Raw genomic sequence first — 20849 nt, forward strand, 5'->3', positions numbered from 1 at the left:
ATATTCTTCTGTTCAGAGAGCCAAATTGTCCGCTGTCGCTGAGGGGTCGCAGCTTTTCTTCTTCTCTTTCTCCTCCTCGTGAGAGATCACCTGATGCATGCTGTCACCGAGGCGAACTTGTGTGTGCTGATGCGGCAGGAGATGGTGTTATCTGGAGGAAATAAAAGCTGCAGGCAAGGCAGAGAGATGTTCCTTCTCTGCTCATGGAAAGGTTCTCTCTGGCCCCCATAATCTCTTGTTTTTGGCTTTATTCATTGCACTCCATCCCCTCTTCACCCTGGAAAAGTTGCTGTATAGGTTACAACAGAATGGAGGACATAAAAAGCTCATGGTTCTACCTTGATAGTGAGATGGACTAGAACCTGTGGGTGCAGTAAAACATATACACATGGTAACCAGATTTTCATTACAAATGGAATTCTCTACTAAAAGGATCCAAAGCTGCTTGGAAAAAAAGGCTCATGGCAAGGCTGGAACAGGGAAAATGCAAGATGAGTGTGAAAGTTATGGTTGTGCCAAAAAGTAAAAATGTATGCAAAGTACGTTGGGTACGTATCAAAAGGACAGAGAACACAGCACATACCAAATCAGGGATAAGTTGAGCATCAAAGTAAATGCAGTAACACTGTAACTGACCGAACAGTCTGACTGACCACAGATTCATACTGCTGTCAATCACCCACACCCAGAGGACAAAGAGCTCTCCCTTCTTGTAGAATGGCAGTGAGTAAAAGTAGAAGGAATTATATTGTTATGTTTGTCAATCATTAGAGTGGTAACTGACTCAGACAAGAATCCCTAGCGATAAAAGTAGTGGATGCAAGTTTGATGAGAGAATATTTGTATAGTCTCTAAGTGTTTCCCATATTATCAATATCAAAGGGAAATGTGGTTTTATCATGCAAAGTCTTAACAGCTTAATTAAACATTGAGTAACGGGTCAGAGAAGCATCCTTTTCCCTTTGATTATATGCTCTTCTCAGGACACAGGGTCACTTCTGTTGAATTCCTCCTTAAAAAGAGCATAACTTTAATAATGGGGAAATATTAGACAAAGTCAAATGTAGAGATGTTCAATGAGTTCTTCAAACGTATCTAGGCATGAGGCCAGGCATTTGACATAGAGGTTAAGATTCCCCTTGAGAGACCTGCATCTCATTTCAGAGTGCCTGGGTTTGAGTCCTGGCTGTACTGCTAATTCCAGCTTCCAGCTAATGTACATTCTGGGAGGCATCAGGTGATGGCGCAAGTACTTGGGTCCCTGTCACCTATGTGGGAGAACCAGATCAAATTCCTGGCCCCTGGCTTTGACTTGCCTCAGCCCTAGCAGTTATGGGCATTGAGGGAGTGAACCAGTGGATAAGAAATACCTGTTGGCCTCTCTGTCTCTCCCTAACTCTCTGTCTTTCAGATAAGTTTTAGAAAATTTCAAAAATGAAACCATGAATCACAAAGAAAACTAAATAACAGTTCCAGAGCAAAGAGAACACTGAGGCACGACCACTAAGTGTAGCTCAGGACTCTGGATTCTATCAGGATTTGAATAATAAGTAGTTTGTAACTTATTGGACTCGGTGGGCAACAGAGAAAGTTTGAATACAGACTGTGGGTTACTTAATATTGTACCAATGATAAATTTTCTAATCCTGATTATATCGAAGTTATATAAATGGATGTTATTGCTTTCAGGATATAAACACTCAAGAATTTAACATGTTTAAAACTTACTCATCAATGGTTTATAAAAAATTTACAGCTGTAGCGATAAAATGAATAATAAAGCAAATGAAGTAACATTTAAGCCATCGGTGATACTTGGAAAAGATTATTTGGGAGTTTTGGAAATTGCATTAAAAGAAAATGTTCTAAAATAAAACAAAAACTTTGGAGAACAAAGTCAATTTTTTTATTATTTATTTCCTCCCAGTTGGAATGTAAGTTCCCTGAGGGCGAAGATCTTACCTTTCTTTTTCACTGTGATATCCAACATACCTGTAACACTATCAGTACAAAGGACTTCAATGCATATTTGTTGAATGAGTGAAGGAAAAACACGTGAAGACAAGTAACAATAGAATAGACTTCCATTCCTGTAATTTTGCTCTCTCCTAACGTGCCAGTACATCCAAAGCAAAATGTTTTTTTCACAAAGGGGGAAATCTACAAGAAAAGAAGAACAAAAGAAAAGACAGGGAAAGATCCTGTTGGGCGGTAGCCCGCTTCCCGCATTGCAGTGCCTGGTTTCACGTCCTATTTCTGCTTTTGAGTCCACCTTCTTGACACTGCACACATACTGGGAAGCAGGGGTGATGGCCCAAGTCCTTAAGCACCTGCTAACCGCATGAAAGACTCAGATTCTGAGTTCTGAGCTCCTGATTTGGCCTGGCCCAGTGCTGGCTGCTATGGGCATTTGGGGAATGAACCAGTGGGTGGGAGATCTCTCAGTCTTTCTGTCTCTGTCTCTTTGTCTTCTTTCTACCTTTCAAATAAAATAAATAAATAAATGAACATTTCATGAATGTTCATTTATTTATTTATTTATTTTGACAGGCAGAGTTAGACAGTGAGAGAGACAAAGAGAAAGGTCTTCCTTTCATTGGTTCACCCCCCCAAATGGCCACTGCGGTGGCACGCTGTGTCGATCCAAAGCCAGGAGCCAGATGCTTCCTCCTGGTCTCTCATGTGGGTGCAGGGCCCAAGACCTTGGGCCATCCTCCACTGCCTTCCCGGGCCACAGCAGAGAGCTGGACTGGAAGAGGAGCAACCGGGACAGAACCGGCACCCCAACTGGGACTAGAACCTGGTGTACTGGTGCCACAGGTGGAGGATTAGCCTAGTGAGCTGTGGTGCCGGCCATAAATGAACATTTATAAAAAGACATTAATTGTCCACCATCAACCCTCACTCTTCCCTCAGCAGTTACCTTCTTAGTGGAACACTGGCAAACTCTTCTCTGGGACATATGACCAACTCTAGTAAAAATAAATAAATAATATTTTGATTTCCTCAAGAAATGCCTCAATCAATTTACTTGTGGTCCATTTTCCCCATATTCTAAAATTGTAATTGATAAGCATAACCCAAGTGCTAAGAGTTTTAAATCAGCTTTTCACTTTTAAGTGTAAGCAAATATTTAAGAATTACCAAATATCAGGAAAATCCGGGAAGGGCTTTTGGTACAGTGGAAAGGCACCTGCGTCCCATATTGGAATGCCTGGTTTTGAGTTCTGGCTTCATTTCTGACCCAGCTTCCTGCTAATATGCAATCTGGGAGACAGCACATGATGGCTGAAGTACTCTCCCAACCCCTACTACCTGCAACACCTGAATTGAGTTTTGGGTTCCTGGCTGCAGTCTGGCTCAGCTCTGTTGTTGCAAGCATTTGGGGAAGTGAACCAGAGCATGGAAGATTTCTGTCTCTCTGTCATTCAAATAAATAAAAAGAAAGTTGGCAGAGATGAAAGTTAAAGATGAAAACAACACAGAGAAAAGCAACTTGGAAGAAACAGACTATTTAGTAAAGAAGATTTCAAAAAGTAAAAGAAGGGGCTTAAAATTTAAAAAAAAATGAGAAGAGCAATGGAAAATTAGAAGACATGGAGGATAAGTTGGAAGTACTCTAGAAACTAGAGAAAAAATACCCAAGAAGATGAAAAATAAAGAAAATATAGGAAAATTAGAGGACCACTCTAGACTGTCCAATACTTGAACAAAAGCTGCTCCAAGAAAGAGGAGAAAATAAAGTAGAAAATCATCCATAAAATAATATAAGAATATTTAGAGAACTGAAGGACACAAATTTGTAAATTTAAAGGCCCATCAGTCTCCCAGAAATACCAATGAAAAAATGAAAATACTTTTGGGGCAATTTTAGAACCTTAAGCTTCTGGGAGTGAGTCCCAGATGAGAATATAAAAAGTATCAGTAATTAGAGTGGGTTTAGTTTTTCAATAGCAATACTGGAAGATAAAGGGCAATGAGTAGTGTCTTCAAAGTACCAAATGAAAGTTACCTGAATCCAGAATTTCATAGCCAATCAATCAGTTATGAGGGTAGAACAGGGATATTTTTAGATATGTAAACTTTCAAAACAGTACTCCATGTGAAATTTTTTGGGAAACTCTAATAGAATGAAATTTACTTACAATGAAGAGTTAACCAGTAATGAGAAAGACATGAAACAGCAGGAAGAGAAAATCCACAAGAAATGAGATGGAAAGGGAATCTCTAGGAAGGTGGCAAGGGGACATCTTGGAAGGATAGCTAAGTATCAGGCACAAAGGGTGACCGGTCTAGTTGAAGCATGACAGAGGCTTCAAGAGAGACTTCAAGAAGATGAAATGAAGGGGCTGGTTGGTATGACTATATTACGAGAGGATTAAGGTGAACACAGGAGAATTTGTGTAGAATTTCTGGATAGTCACAGAAAAGTCTGCAGAGGAAAAAACAAGATGCTGATAATTCCAGAGAAAACAAAAAGTTATTCAGAAAAGTAATTGTAGTCCTGTTTATTACATGACTCAGCTCTGAGTAACACATTTAGTCATAGTGATTGAACCACTTAATATTGATTTAACCATATTTGAAGGATGGAGCATGGTATACAGGAAAGAAGCAGAAGGAAAGGGGGATGTGTTTCTATTTTTTAGAGTACAAAATCAAAGATAACACCTGTATCATCATGGTTCAGTCAGGGGAACAGAATCACTGCTTTTATAGATGAAGGGGTTATTATGGGAATTAGATCTTGCACAGTTGTTTGAGGAGTTGAGGAAATGAAGTTCTGGGAAACAAAGGATATCAGAGGGGTCACTAAGACTTCTGAGACGACAAGCACGCACAGCCCTAGAGTGCACGGCAACAGGGGAGTCTGTGGAGCGGGCTCTCGAAAGGCATCACCCCTAAATGCAGTCTCCAGTGGTGAGTCTGTGGTCTGCGTGGTCAGCAGGGCCACCAGCCAGGAAGAAGAGCAGGATGTAGAGCAGAGGAGACTGAACTTCAAGAGCTACTGGCTGTGGACCTTGGCTTCTGTCCTTCATTGCATTTTATGGCTAAAAGACTTTCAGAAAGCCTTAACTACTGGTTTATTTCTGCCCCTTCAATTCTCATATAAATTCCTCTTTCAGCCAACTTGAGCTCAAAATCATTACACAGCAGCAGATTTGAGAAATACATTCCCCGATTTATCCCAGATGACATAATGAAAACCACAACAGTCCATCTCTTGGCAGTCTGGTATCTAATATACACCTCTTAACCACATTTAATTTCCAAATAAAGACAAAAGCAAATTCATGCTGACACACAACATGGAGGTCATGTCCATAAACAAAAAAGATACCAACCTTCTCCCCAAAAGTCTCATATACCCTTTTAATTCATTTGGGGGCTAATATTCTTTTTTGGATGGTCATGCTCACTATTTCATGAATGCTGATATATAAGCCTAAGGACAGATAATATGTCTTATGTCACACAGTAGAGGAACTGTATATGGAAAAGTTAATATTTGATATTCATGTCAAATCAAGGATGATATATCCTTACTATAGTATGTGCTTTGCAACTAGAAATATGATTATAGCTGGTATTAATCACATAAGTAACCAACAGGTATCTTACTTGCTTTTTCTAAGGGAAACACTTTCAGTCTGGCTTACAGCAGTACAATTGAGTCACCATGACAGTCACAGATCCCGTTTGAGATGCGAGCCAGTTCATAGCCCTAGAGCTCCTAGAATGAAGCTTCTGGAGCAAGCATTCTCAACCATAAACCATTTTTCTTGCCTTTCCTGCCCGCACATCCATTCAGGTGGCTGTTCTAAGAAAAATAACCAGACTGTTAGTACCTGGTGAACATTGACTCTAAACTGACATTCATTTCTTGGCACCTCAAAATCACGGTGATTCACTGGAGAGGGGATGTAGAAGACTGGGTGATTAATGAATCTTTGGCTTGAGTCTGTTTCCCCATGGGCCTAGTTGATCTCCATACCCACTCATGTTTATTTCCCTGATTCTGAAATACATGGTTAGAGAAGACACAGCCCCACATTTGTTCTCTGTCCTGTATATATTTGTTTCTATTACCTTTAATATTTTTTTCCATAGTGTTCCAAGGTTAAAATGGCTTATAGAGATGCACATAATACTGCAATGTATATACACTAAAAATAAGTGAGACAACCATGGCAAAGGGTGGAAACATAAAATGGAGCAAGAAATGAAATTAGTACCTAACATGTTTGCTATATACTTTTTTTTTTATTTGCTGAGGAAGAGGCACAAATTTTCTTCTGAGTAGAAATGTAATTCACTATGACTACAAGCTAAAGACAAATCAAGGGCCTATGGGAGGAATAGCTGCTCTTAATTTGGATACTAGTATCAAAAAAGTTCTGGGGAGGGTATTTCCTGCTCTAAGGAGTTACCTATTCTGTCAAGTGTTTATTAGCTATGCTAATTGAATGGACACAAATGCAGTGAAAACAGACATTCTATTGATGTTAGTGAGTATTAAACTTGATTCTTTAGAAGGCTGAGAATCTATATGCATCTCTTGTTAGCTGGGTGTAGTGACTCTTTCTTCCAGCAACCACATTCACACACGAAAAAGAATAGAAATGTCACATATTCCCTTAGTTCAAAAGAGTTCAGGGCACACAAGTTTCAGTAAAGGAGTAAATTTAAAACTTCTGGTCAAGTCTTGACTTTTCTCCTTTCAGCTTCTCTGCGTTGGACTTCCTTTGAAGTCAACAACTCTGCCTCCTGGATTTCTTCCATGGGGATGGAGAGCAAAATGAGCCTTATCACATCAGTCTACAGAATAGTTCTCAAGTCACTGAACACAGTATTAATAGTTGGAGGAGGCAGATATTTACACATTTTTCAAATGTTAAATAAGTGATTATGATGTGTCTTTTAAAAATAACAAATTAGTCTGGATAAGGACTGGTCAGTGACCTTGTTGAAGATCTTTCATATTAAATTAGTTACTTCACTCAAAATATAATAAATGAAGATAGGCTATCACATGTAGCTGGGAAATGGATATGAAACTTGTAGGTAACAGGGAAAATTATACTATCAATATTGACACAATGGAAAATATGCCATAATTTATTTATCCAAATTAAAGATGAATTCTAGAGTGGAAGAGTGCATGCAACCTCAATAAATATCAACAATGAATACAAAGATCGTGGGAAACTGGAAACCTGAGAATATGAATGTCTGATAACGTAAAAGATAAGAGAACTTTAAATTGGTTAGCTAATGAAAACAAGAATCAGAACCAAGGTCAACCAAATCTGTGAACATAAATACTTTAGAAAGATTCAGAAAAATTTGAATCTGTTCTGTTGCCCATTATACAGTCATAAAGCCTTTAAAATCCTTTGGTTTTAAATGTTGAAAATAAATATTAACAAGCTCCCAAATGAAAATTTAAAAACGATGGCATCAGGGGCAGGAGAGCTTTATCAATTATGACACAGAGAAACTATAAAAGATAGACAAATTCTACTACATAAGAATATATTAAATTTTTCTACATATTAAAGTATTATGTAGAGTTAAAAGACATGATAAACTTGGAAAAGGATTTGCAACTCAAATCACAAAAGATGTATCAATATAAGCACATTCTACAATGCAACAATTAAAAAAGTCACAAGACTAAAAGAAGCAAATGATATCAGAGACTTCATGGCAAAGGAAGACAGGAAAGGAAAATGATTCAAACATATTAAAGACATGCATAATTTCATTTAAGAGAAAAACACAAATTAAAATTTAATGAGATACCACTTTTTGCCCACAGGTATCAAAAACCAAAGTGTTGACTGGTACATAGGGAGTGAGGCATGTTCATACATTGTAATACAATAGAAGCATGTGTAGAAGGCAATTTGAAGAACACACACACACACAGTTATTTGATACAAATTAAAAATGGGTTTATTTATTTATTTGGAAGAATACCAGAGAGAAGTAAGGGAAACAGAAAAGGAAGAGATCTTCCATATGCTGGTTTACTTTCTAAATGCCTGTAATAGCTGGGGCTAGGCCAGGTGGAAGTTGGGACTCAGGAACTCCATGCTGGTTTCCCATGTGAGGGGCAGGTACCCAAGTACTTGGATCATCATCTTCTGCCTCCCAAGCACATTAGCAAGGAGTTGGATTGGACATGGAGCAGCCTTAACACCTGAGTGTCAACTCTTGCCCCTTGATACAACTTTTCTACTTTTTATTATTTTTTTAATTTTTGTTTTATTTATTTCTTTGAAAGTCAGAGTTACAGAGAGGAAGAGACAGGGAGAGAGGAAGAGAGGGAAAAGAATAGGGATAGGGAAAGAGAGAGAGAGAGAGAGACAGAGACAGAGACAGAGATATCTTCCATCTGCTAATTCACTCCCCAATGGCCACAAAGACCAGGACTGGGCCAGGCTGAATCCAGGAGCCAGAAACCATCTTCCACTGCTTTCCCAGGCCATTGGCAGGGAGCCTGATAGGAAGTGGAGCAGCTAGGACTGGAACCGGTTGCCCATATGGGATGCCAGCACTGCAGACAGTGGCTTAATCTGCTGCACAGCACCGGCCCCAACTTTTCTGCATTTAAGAATATATAATGCAAAAATAAACTGTTTCATGAACAAATTAATTGAAATATTACTTATAACAGAAAAAGAGTAATCTATAAGAGCTGGCTAAATATAACTATATAACAAGAGATTTATAACTGCATAAAAAGAATAGGAAAGTTCTCTATGAACTGATGTCGAATGAACTCTAAGTTAACAAAATCTATTTGCAGATTAGTGAATATAGCCTGCTACTAGCTGTACAAAAGACAGAGGGGTGACCCATACTGCCTGTATGTATATCTTCACAACATATTTTCTTTTTTTTTAATATTTATTTTATTTACTTGAAAGACAGAGCTACAGAAAGAGGTAGAGACAGAGAGAGAGGTCTTCCATCTGCTGGTTCACTCCCCAGATGGCCGCAATGGCCAGAGCCGTGCAGATCCAAAGCCAGGAGTCAGGAGCTTCTTATGAGTCTCCCATGCGGGTGCAGGGGCCCATCCTCCACTGCTATCCCAGACCATAGCAGACATCTGGATTGGAAGTGGAGCAACTGGGACTAGAACCGGTGCCCATATGGGATACCGGTGCTTCAGGCCAGGGCTTTAACTCGCTGCACCACAGCGCTGGCCCTTTAATAAATATAAAATATCTCTGGAAGTATACTTAAAATTTGGAAGGATACATGAAAATAACTTTCTAAGTCAGAGAACTGATTGCCTTAGGGAGGGAGGTTGGCGAGCCTTTTCCATGTGCATCTTTGTGTAAGGATTGACTTTTAAGTTGTACGAATGAATCACAAGTCAAAAAAGTAGAATACAAAAGTTGCCTCCTGCATAGAACCCTTGTCATCAGTTAACTGCTCTATCACTTTTGAGTGAAATGCAGTCAACCTCATTGATATGCTGATGAGGCACATGTCTATTCATAAAGTGAGTTTGATGAGCTTACCATATTAACTTAAATTGAAGAAGATGTCCATTGAGTCTCCAAGAAGGAGAACCTGTGAACCTTAACAACAACATGTTCAGAGCTTAGAAAGGAAAAGAAGCAGAGGAAGGGGATTAAAGTTAATTACAGTTTAGGAACTGCTATGGTGTATTTTTTTTTAGTAGCAAGAACAATCCTGGGCTCTCGAAATCAGGGAAAATATTCAGTAGATAACAAAAAGGTCTGCATTAGCAACAAATTAGCCACATGGATTATATGTGAGACTCCTAGGTATTCCAAAATCAAAGAATGACAGGTTTTTGAGATGCAGTGGGGTTCTTTAAAAAACAGAGAGAGAAGAGAGCATAAGAAGAAAGAACTAGGAATCTTAATGTCTCCCAGAGCCTATTTGGTCCTATTAAACAAATTGACCACGTTTTCACAAAGCTGGTGCTGTAAAAACATCTACTTGAAAGAGCAGCAGAGAAAGGGTGACACAGATCCTCCATTCACTGGTTTACTCCCCAAATGCCCTCTGCAGTCAGGGCTGGCCCAGGCTAGAGCTAGGAACCAGGATCTCCATCCAGGGCTCCCGAGTTGGTAGCAGAGGCCCAAGTACTTGAGCCATCATCTGTTACTTCCCAGGATGTATTAACAGGAAGTTAGATCTGAAGCAAAGCGTCCACGACTCAAACCAGCACTCTGAAGCGGGATATGGCTGTCTGGAGGGGTGGCTTAAACCACTGTGCCAGAACACCCACCCCCAGCTGACATTTTATTAACCAGAGTTACTTTTCAGTTAACTGAACCCTGAGATTCAGCTCATTAAAAAGAATTTTTACAGCACCAGCTCTGTGAAAACTTGGTCAATTTGTTTAATAGATGTAAACATGAAAAAAGACAAGTGGGCCAATGGTTAAAATTATGGAGGGGCAGGCATTTAGCCTGGTGGTTAAGATACCTGAGTCCCACATAGGACTATTACATTGGAGTATCTGGGTTTGATCCTCTGCTCCAGTTCCTGACTTCAGCTTCGTGCCAGTGCAGACTCTGTGAGAAGGCAGTGATGGCTGAATTAACTGGCTTCCTGCTGTCCATGTGGGAGACCTGGATAGTGTTCCCTGACATGGGTTTGGCCCAGAACTTGCCCTTTGTGGGCACTGGGGGAGTGAACTAGCAGAGGGGCTCAGTCTCTCTGTCTCTCAAATAAATACAATTATGGAGTGTTATCTTTGATGGGATAAGGTTGAAGGTGGCGTATAAAGTTAACTAAGACTGACAATGTTAATTCTGTTCTTTCCCCACAGAGAACCCCATCACTGATGAGTTTGTGCTTCAGTGGTTTGCCCTTCTCATCAAAATGACAAACTTGATTGTATACCAAAACATGGCAGAGGTGAAAGAGACATTGGTCTGCTTTTCTAACAATCCTGCCAAGGAGAGAGATCCAGAGAATTGCCCCAAATGAGCCAGGTGGTTCATGGTGGTTCAAGTCTGCTTGGACTTGTGCTTATTTTTGTTTTTAAATGTAGGACACCGAAAACCATTGGTCTTTAAAAACATTTTTTTTTTCATTGCATTTGAAAGTCAGAGAGATACAGAGAAAAAGAGATAGGCACATACACAGATTCAGCAAAAGATACAGAGACACCTTCCATCTGCTGGTTCACAACCCATATGCTGGCAACAGCCAGCACTGGGCCATGAGGAAGCCAGGAGCCCAGAACTCATTCCAGGTCTTCCACGTGGGTGTCAGGGACCCAAGTACTTGAGTTTTCATTTGTTGCCTCCCAGGATGTGCACCCACAGGAAGCTAAGTTGGAAGTAGACAAGCTAGGATATAAACCAAGCACTAAGATATGGGATGTAGACATTCCAAGAGGTGACTTAACTACTGTGCCAAACACGGACCTTTAACTATAGAACTTGAATGGGACTCAAAGGTATATAGGAAGGCAGGGGGCTTGTTAGAAGAGACTGTTTTCTCCCATAGATTTACCTCCTTTCCAAATGCAATATATTTGTTGTGTACATGCAAGGATACTCTGGATAGCATGCATTTATGGTGTTGGAGAGCTATTCAGTAGTATATCAAGTCATTATGTCTAAAGCTGGTCCACTCCCAGGCTGAAGTGTTCGCAGTTTCTTCCAAATTCCGTGACAAAAATCAAGGACTCAGAAGGCCAGAAACAGATCAATTGTTTCTGTACTTTTCATCTTCTCATCTTTATTTGTGCCTTGTGGGCCCGTCTCAGGGCTGGATCTCCTTATCTGTGAAGTGGTACCAGTGATCTCAACTCAGATTCCTGGGCTGTCCTTAGGCATAAAGGAAGTAATTTAGGCATAAAGGAAGTAACACTGACATCTTAAAAAAAAAGATTTAGTTATTTGAAAGGCAGAGTGACAGAGAGAGAGAGAGAGAGAGAGAGAGAGAATCTCCCATCTGCTGGTTTGCTCCCCAAATGGCCACAATAAGCCAGGAGCCTAGAACTCCATCTGGGTCTCCCACATGGATGGCAGCGACTCAAGTATTTGGGCCATCTTTCACTGCTTTTCCAAGTGCAAATAGCTGGGGACTGGATTGGAAGCAGAGCAGCCTGGACTTGAACTGCTGCTCCCATGTAGGATACCAGTATTGTGGGCAGTGGCTTAACCCACTATGCACAACCCAGGTCCCTAACATTGAAATGTTTCACACACAAATATCGCTACATACTTGCAATGCATAAATTAGCCATATATACAGTTGTGAAATACAGAAATCATTATTTTAACCTTCTATGGCTTCTATATAATTGTCTCAAGTCTCTAACTTCCTGAGTGTCTTCTGAAACTGAAGGAATACAAAAGGGAATTTAAATGCCAAGAAATGTTATCATAATATGGTATCCGTGGGCATATCTATGGAGATACTTGCAGTGCCATGGTTTAGCAGAGGACTAAGTACATTCTTTTTTTTTTCTTCCCTTTTTTAAATTTAATAAATGTGAATTTACAAAGTGCAACTTTTGTATTGTTGTGGCTTCCCCCCCAACCTCCCTCCCTCCCGCGGCCCTCCCCTCTCCCACTCCCTCTCCTATCCTGCCCTTCATTTTCAATTACCTTCATATACAGAAGATCAACTTAGTATATACTTAGCAAGGATTTTAACAGACTGCACTCACACAACCGCATAAGGTATAGGGTATTGTTCGACTAGTAGTGTTATCTTTAACTCTCATAATAAAACACATTAAGGACAGAGATCCTACATGGGGAGCATGTACCCAGTGACTCCGGTTGTTGGTTGTTGATTTAACAATTAGCACTCTTATTCATGACATCAGCAATCACCCCAGGCTCTTGCCATGAGCTGTCTAGGCTATGGAAGCCCCTTGAGTTCAACCAGCTCTGAACTTGTTTAGTCAAGGCCATATCACAGTGGAGGGTCCTTCCTCCCTTTGGAGAAAGGCGCCTCCCTCCTTGATGGCCCGTTCCTCCTGCTGGGGTCTTGTTCACCAGGATCTTTCATTTAGATTGTTTTTTGCCACCATGTCATGGCTTTCCATGCCTGTGAGACTCTCATGGGCCTTTTAGCCAGAACCGAATGTCCCAAGGGTTGATTCTGAGGCCGGAGTGCTGTTTTGGGCGTTTGCCATTCTAGGAGTCTGCTGTGTGTTCTGCTTCTCCTGCAGGATCATTCTTTCCCTTTTAATTTTATCCTTCATTATTTGCTTACACCGGTCTTATTTGTGAAATCTCTTCGACACATACCCTATCTAAGTACATTCTTTCTCACAGCAGTGAATGCAGCAGAGCTGTTTACCAGAATGCAATCAGGTAGCATCAAGTGCATTTAACACAACACATTGTTAAATAGGGTATCTGTCCAAATCCAAGGCACCCGAAGTTTCATGCAGGAGACTTTGGGAGCGGGAAGAGTAGGAGGGAGGAGGATTAGGAATGAGAAACACTCCAGTGGGAAGCGAGATTTTCTTTAAAGAATCAAGGTCCCAATTTCTTGAATTTCCAGGAGAGGACCAAAGTCAAGAGAACTTGTAGTTTTGAAGATGAGCAAAAGCTATTGGAACACTCGCGTCACCCCCTACACAGAGGGCACACTTTAATTTGAGCTGTGCTGACGCATCTGCCTACAAAACAAAGCTAGATGTAAACTAAAAAGTGACAGAGGTGTGGCATCTTCTGGGATGTGGCTCAAGGTGAAACTCTTTCGGTAAGAAACAGCGGTCTCGGCCCAGAGCTCGGAAAGAAAGCAAGATCCAGCCGGAGACGTCAGTCGGTCAGTCCGATCCCTCTGCAGGAGGGACCGCACAGCGCCTGAGAGGACGTCTCGAGAGCGAATGGCGGGGCTCCCAGGCAGGCTCAGCAGGGCCAGGGAGCGCTCTGTCACTAGCCACTCTTCATTTTCGCCACCTCCTCTGGGAAAGCCCGGACAGGGATTCGCCCGGGCAGAAGCTCGCTCTAAACCGTCCGCGCTCTTTAGGACCTCAGGGAAACCAGAGCGTTTCTGGCTTTAGGACCCAGGAACTCCGAGGCAGCCTGGACTTAGATGCCTTGGACCACAGCACCACCTACTTATAGAAGCATCCCGAGCCTCAGCCCTTCTGCATCTCCATCGGAAAGTGCGCTCGCCACATCTCTGTCTCCCACAGCTTGGAAAGGACGAAGGCTTGGCTGTGAAGGGGCCGTGGAGAGAGCCCGGGAAGCTGCGCAATTGGACAGGGACGCAGTGGGAAGCGAGAGCGGGTGCACCCGTTGCCCAGGGGTAGCACTTGCGAGCGGGACGCAGCATCCCAGTGGCCGCGTACGTGCCAGTCCAGGGCAGCTCGTACCGGGCGCCGCCCGCCCAGACGACCCTCGGCGCACGCCCGCCCTGCGGCGGCCGCTGGGAACCGGTAGCTGCCAGGCGCTCCCGGTGGCTCGCCGCAAACTTTCCCCTGGCCCACGTGCTAACGAAGCGGCCGGCTTCCCGACCTGGGATGGAGCGCCGCGCCTAGGCACGCCGCGCCCTCCGAGACCGACGTGCGCACGGTAGGCGCCCCATACCTGGCCGCCGCTGCTGAGGAGCCGGGAGACTCTGCCGTGGGGCGCAAAGAGCCCAAGAGCGTTCTTTGAACCCTGAGCTCTCGGTGCTATGGGGGTGGGGTGGGGTAGGGTGGGGGGGCTCTGTCCGTTTTCCGCAGCGCCCGCACGACGCCCTTTGCGCGGGGTCGGAGCCTGGGGCTCCGCAGAGGTTGCTAATTCACTGATTGTAATCACGCTTCCCTGTTGTCCGCAGCTGTGCGCCGCTCGTGCCAGGCAGGGGCTTCGCTTCCTCCTCCCCTCCCGTCTTTAAATTGGGACGCGCGAAGGCGCAGCTGCCTCCCCGGGGCTGTCTCCATACCCACCCACTCTATTTCTCGTCTCAGGTTCACGGCGGAGAGATGCTGCTCGCACCGAACTGACGCGTGCGGCCCCCGGGGTAGCGGCGACTCGCCCTCCGAGTCCTCCCCAGCAGCGCGCCGGCGCCGGCTTCTTGGATGAGCCCTCCAGTTCCCCGACTCTGAGAGGCGCCTCTCCCCAGCCAACCGTCCAGATGCAGTTTCGCCTCTTCTCCTTTGCGCTCATCATTCTGAACTGTATGGATTACAGCCACTGCCAAGGCAACCGATGGAGACGCAATAAGCGAGGTGGGTCCCCCTCTGCCCCAAGAGCGCAGCGTCCCGCAGCGCTCACCCACGCCTGGGCTCGCCGGCTCATTTGGGCAGGACCTTGCCCTCCACCCCAGCTCTCGCGGGCCACACCTCCCACTCTGGGCGCCCGGAGGCTCTGCGGGACGCTCCGTCACTTCTGTCCCCAGTAGGCGCGATGAGCGCGACGCGCTGGGGGCCCCCGAGCTGGGCGTCCTGTGAGCGCTCCGCGCTAAGTCGTGCGCTGCGCACCCAAGTTCGCTGCTGCGCTTCTTATCAGGCTCCATTTTCCTCTTTTTTTTTTTTTTTTTCCTTCTTTGTCTGCTTAGCCATCTAACCTGCGGTGCGTTTCTCTATCTTCCCCACCCACGTGCTCCCCAAATCCCGGCCCCAGAAAGCTGTGAACACGACCTAGCATTGGGTGGGTGGGTGCTGGGGAGGAGCGCCTAGTAGAGCCGGAGGACCTGTTTTTTCCAGGAAAAGGGCAACGGTGATCTCTCTTGCTAGAACTTGAGACGAAATGAGAACTTTCTGAGTTAATGAGCAACTCGTGCGCTAATTTTCCTGGGGAGTGTACCTCTGCGAGTTTTATTATTTTTTTTTAATCAGCACCCCCCACCCCCCGCGCTCCCATCCATTTGCTCTCCATGAAAGCTGCCATTCCGACGTGTTTCTGTTCTCAATGAAATTCACTTGCGGCTTTTTAACCACTTGGTGCGTCTCCATCACTTGTGTGCGCAGCGGGGAAAGCGAATGGAAGACTCCAGGAAGGTCTGAGAGAATTAGCTTTCCTGCAGATTGAGTGCGCGCGTGTTTCTAACTTCTAGTCCTGCCGGGGCTGTAGCTAATTCGACTGCATTTTAAGGCAAGTGCTGTTAGGCGCAATTAAGCTTTCTGGTGGACTTCAACATAAACCACACCAGACACACACACCTTCAATTACTCTCGCGGGGGAAGTGCGTAGCAGCCTCTTGTGGGAATCTGTGAGAGCTGTTTGTCTTCGCCCAGAGCAGACTTGGTCGTGAGGTTGTTTCGTAGATCTTAATTTTGCTGGATATAAATGTCTCACTTGGCCTGTGATGTGATTTGTTTAGAACTCATTTCCTTGGCCTTCTGTCTAGAGGGTGGAGAGGGCTTTTTAGGGCGTTAAACTGCTCTCGCCCAGGGTTCGAGGTTGGTCTGTCTAGGGGAAAACTCAGGATAGCTGGTGACTTCTGGAGCCTCTGCTCGCCATTGTCACCGCCACCTGTCCCTACACCTCTTGCTGTCTTTCATTTTTGTCACTTAGAAAATACTTCTCATTTTCAGAAATTATCCCACATAAAAATACTAGGGAGCAATTTCTTCCCAGAGGCCATGGAAGTTTGATATTGTTGATGCTCGCCTTGGAAAAGTCCTTTTCTGTTTCCTCTCCCCTCACAACCTGCTCCTGCACTCCGGAATTTGTTTTCCAGGTAAGGTTGGGCAGAGCTGGCAATATTTGGTTATCTTGTGGTCTAAAGTGTTTGGAGAGGTTTCTGCCGTTGGATAAGCCAAAGCTGCAATCCGTTTAGTTGAAAGGCCAAAGTGCTTAAAGTTTGCAAAATATATAGAAATAACTGAAACCTTTTGCCAAAATCTTATTTGTTTCATAGAGGACTTCTTAATTCAGAGGTTATTTTCTCATCCACACCGCCTGCCCCATTGTGGTTGAATGCAGTGGAATCTTGCATGTTTTAGTAGAACCCAGCGCAAAGATGCTGTTCGCTGGAGAATGACATTACAGCACTCCTGCGGCCAGAAGTGATACTGCACGCTTTTCCCTGCAGATACCCTGCCTTCCTGGGTATCCGAGGCAAAACCTGTTTATTTCAAAGCCTGCTTTACTGAAAACTCTCTTGGAGCAGTTGTTCTCCACACCCCCATGCGCTGACATTTATAAACCCAATTCTAAAGTGTCCATACTGAGTTTTGCCAAACCAACCTTTCGACTTAATAAAATTCAAATGCTTTCCAGTACATGTAAATTGGTAAGGTTGTTAAAAAAATCTATTAAGTTTTTTCTTTTTTTTTTTTTTCCTGAACAGATGTCCCTTCCAAAATCCCAAGTTTCTGGCTAAAATAACTGCGGTCTTTAAAAGTGACCACACTATCTGTGCCAACAAAGGGTGTACTGTGTTTTTAATTAAAAGTGGAACTACTTAAAGGCTGGCTAGACAGTATAGGGTGATAGTAGCTTTTCTGCTTTGCAAGGAAGCTTAAGAATTGCATTGTGAGAGTATTGAAATGAATGGAGATCTAACTCAAGTTGTGTGAATTGTCCCTCGTCACAAACTTAAGCTGGTTTTAATTGATCTCATGTCCACTGATTGATCCTACATCAATTGTTGTGCATACCAAACAATTGGCTTTCCCAAAGGAGATTGATTTAAATTGGTTCCTTGGTGCATGCTGGACTACTGGCCAGATCATGTCAGCAGTGACAGTTGACGTGCTAGAGCTTATTGTGGGGCCAACATTTCCTTTTCCTCCTTTGTTTTGGATCGTGGCAGTTAAATATTACTTTCTAGGAAGAAATGTGATTAGTAGTTTAAAAAAGAGGTGTTGTAGCTTAGATCAGTTATTTTCTTGGCTTTGTGCTGCGATGTAGGCGGCAGTGGTACCAGGATTGGTTAGGCTTACCCCTGGGACCCTATTCTTTTTCTTTTTTTCATATTCCATCTGCAAATAATCAAACCTTCACTGTGGAGCATTCTCAGAACTCCTTTGGCATTATGTTTAGTCTGCTCTATGAGCTCAGATGCTCCATAATATCATTTTCTTAATGAAATAAAATTCTTGGCAGAGATCAGATAATTTAGTCAGTTAAAATCAATTGCATCCAGTCTGGAATAGAGAGCAAATGTATAATTTAACTCCATGTTTCATTTCAAAATATGCTGGAGGATTGAAAATAGAATGTTGCCCCCCCATCCCTCTACTTTTGGATAAAAGCTTGTATGGGGAAGAACATCATAAACCATAACTGTAATAACTCATCACAGTTCTTTTCTCCTATTTTGAGAACTAGATCTTAAAATAAAAATGCATTTAATAATCACTAATGGCATCAGGCTGTGCTAATTTTTGTTATTAATTAGGCACACAACACAATGCTGAGAATGAATAGCTTTGGAGAGGAGGAGAGATTGCCAGTATTTAGAGAAGCTGATTGACAATTGATGCTTTGGACGGTAACAGGGTTAAGATTTGCTGCCTCCTCACCCTCCTTTACGACAGTCATTATTAGCTACTGTTAACCCCTATTGCCTGTATCTGTCTTGGGACCTCATGATTTATGTGGTAGATGGGTCATTTGCCTAGCTTTACATTTTGGAATGATTGTAAGGCACATTTCAGGCAGAATTACAGAAAGGTGGATGGACAAATCATAACTTTATTATGGTCTTCTGGAATTTCTTGAGCTTGGTACGTAGTGACATATCTTCTGTTTATGTGTCTAGTTATATTTTATGCAAGGATTATGAAAACGTCTTGAGCGCTCCAGAAGCAGCAATGGATTCATGTTTCTGGTGGTCAGATTGTAGGGGGTGTGGTCTCACAAGTGTTTGCTGCTGAAGATTTTTCTATCCTGCAGCTTCAGCTTCTTCCTCTAGCACATCATATTTCCGTAAAACTGGTTTTGGCTTCTTCTATGAAAATGAAGTATTTGTCACAAATAGTGTCATGTGTTTCTGGCAACTGAGGTCGGAAAAAAACATTTTCTCTTGAGTGCTAAATGAACTTGCGCTTGTATTCTTGAAAATGTAATGAAGATATTTGGAGATCGTTGTTTTTGACAAGTGCCTTTTAATAAGTTTACTTTACAGCGTTTTCTTTCAAAAGACAAAGTGGCATATGGAACATATTAACCTACACTTAAATGAAAGGCTTCAAAATACATTTTGTATGCTTGTTTACTTTCTCAACTTCCCAAGTATTTCAGAAAAGCTGATGAGATATTCAATTTTGCAACATAAACATATCCTTTCTTTTTTTTTAATCAGCTTCTTTTTCTTCCAGTATAATTGCATGATTCTTGTTTTTGTTTTCCTAGCTGATGTCTTACTAGTGCAGGGAGGTTAGAAAGTTGCTGTGTTCAGACCAACATCTTACTGTACCACAGAAATTTGGAGGTGATTCAAAATAGGTGATGTTCCCGTAGGCCTCCATTTAATTCTGGCTTTGGTTATCCACTTTTGAAATCAAGCTTGAATAGAACCCAATTATTTGCAGGAATCGTATGTTGGAAATGACACTTCTCATTCCTTAATGCAGAACCACCTCTTGATTTATTTAGAGACCGACCCTCCCGTTATGGAGCATGCCGGCTACTTTGGACTTCTTTCTTTGCAGTTGACTGCCTTTAAACCATTTTGTTTTCCTGGAAATAGGCACTCGTATCCAACCCAAGTCCAGGAAATAGATGGCAGGCAAATATTTCAATAAAGTACTTGATAACCACCCTGCTAAAAGGAGAGAGTCAGCTTTGGGATGCTTAAGAGAGTTTAAGTTTTCTATAGTTTTTAAAATGTCATAAGGTTTATCTTTGCACATTTTCTGAAGCAAGAAAGGATAAATTGCTAAATGAAGGCAATGCTGCATGTCCATCTTTATGAATTTTTCCATCTGTAATAAATACAGAGGTGCTAATGGCTATTAAAGAGCATATACAACACTGATAAATAATGGGGAGGCTGTATATACATGTGTGTATCTGTGTACCTACAGAGGGGAGTGTTTTTAGAGAGCGGGGTTTAAAAACTAGAAAGGATTCACTCACTTTCCCATTTTATTTCTGTTCATCCTGGAATGAAGGGACTGGTAGGGGAAGAATGAGACCGAGTGCACGTAGACTGTTTTTCCTCTTTCCAAGACCCACCTCCCACCCATGCTCTCATCTCTCCCCTGGGCTTTTCTCATGTTGGAGCCTGCTTTCTTTATTTTTATTTTTATTAAGGGTTTTATTTAAAAGGCAAGGAGAGAGAAGCGGAGAGAGATCCTCCATCTGCTAGTTCACTCCCCAAATGGTGGCAACGGCTGGAGTTGGGCCAAACTGAAGCCAGGAACCAGAAGTTTCTTCCAGGTCCCCCACCTGGGTGAAAGGGCCCAAGGACTTGGGCCATCTTGTACTGCTTTCCCAGGCCATAGTAGAGTTGGACTGGTAGTGGAGCAGCCAGGTCTCAAACTGGCACCCATATGGGATTCCGGCATGCAGGCGGCAGCTTCACCTGCTATGCCACAGCGGTGGCCCTGCCTGCTTTCTAGTCCTGAAATTTCCAACTTCCTCCCTCTTTCCAGTACTTTGTAGTCTTCTTTCCCCTGTCTTCACTTCTGTCCTTGCTTTCTCTTGCTTGATAATCCTGTTCACTCTTAAGTCTGTTACAATGCTTGCAATGGCTGGAGCTGTACCGATCCAAAGCCAGGAGCCAGAAGCTTCTTCTGGCTCTCTCATGTGGGCGCAGGGGCCAAAGGACTTGGGCTATCGTCTGCTTTCCCAGGCCATAAGCAGAGAGCTGGATTGGAAGTGGACCAGCAGGGACACAAAGTGAACCTGTTCCCATATGGGATGCCAGTGCCGCAGGTGGAGGTTTAGCCCACTGTGCTTAAGCACCAGCCACCAGGAGGAGTTTAATGATCGTGTATG

General features: G+C 43.0%; 1 protein-coding gene across 2 annotated transcripts in view; it reads left to right on the forward strand.

Moving 5' to 3' along the window:
- The first annotated feature begins 13949 nt into the window (after window positions 1-13949).
- RSPO2 (R-spondin 2) overlaps window positions 13950-20849 on the forward strand; it is a 192376-nt gene continuing 185476 nt past the window's right edge. The window contains exons 1-2 of one of the 2 annotated variants that reach the window (XM_062188107.1): window positions 13950-14546; window positions 14924-15184. In XM_062188107.1, coding sequence (XP_062044091.1) covers window positions 15091-15184 — 94 coding nt within the window. In that variant the 5' untranslated portion in view covers window positions 13950-14546; window positions 14924-15090. Of the gene's footprint in view, window positions 14547-14923; window positions 15185-20849 lie in introns of those variants that run through there. The other variant, XM_062188106.1, reaches the window with a different exon arrangement.

Source organism: Lepus europaeus, chromosome 4 (genome assembly GCF_033115175.1).
Source record: "Lepus europaeus isolate LE1 chromosome 4, mLepTim1.pri, whole genome shotgun sequence".
Classification (NCBI taxonomy): Eukaryota; Metazoa; Chordata; class Mammalia; order Lagomorpha; family Leporidae; genus Lepus; species Lepus europaeus.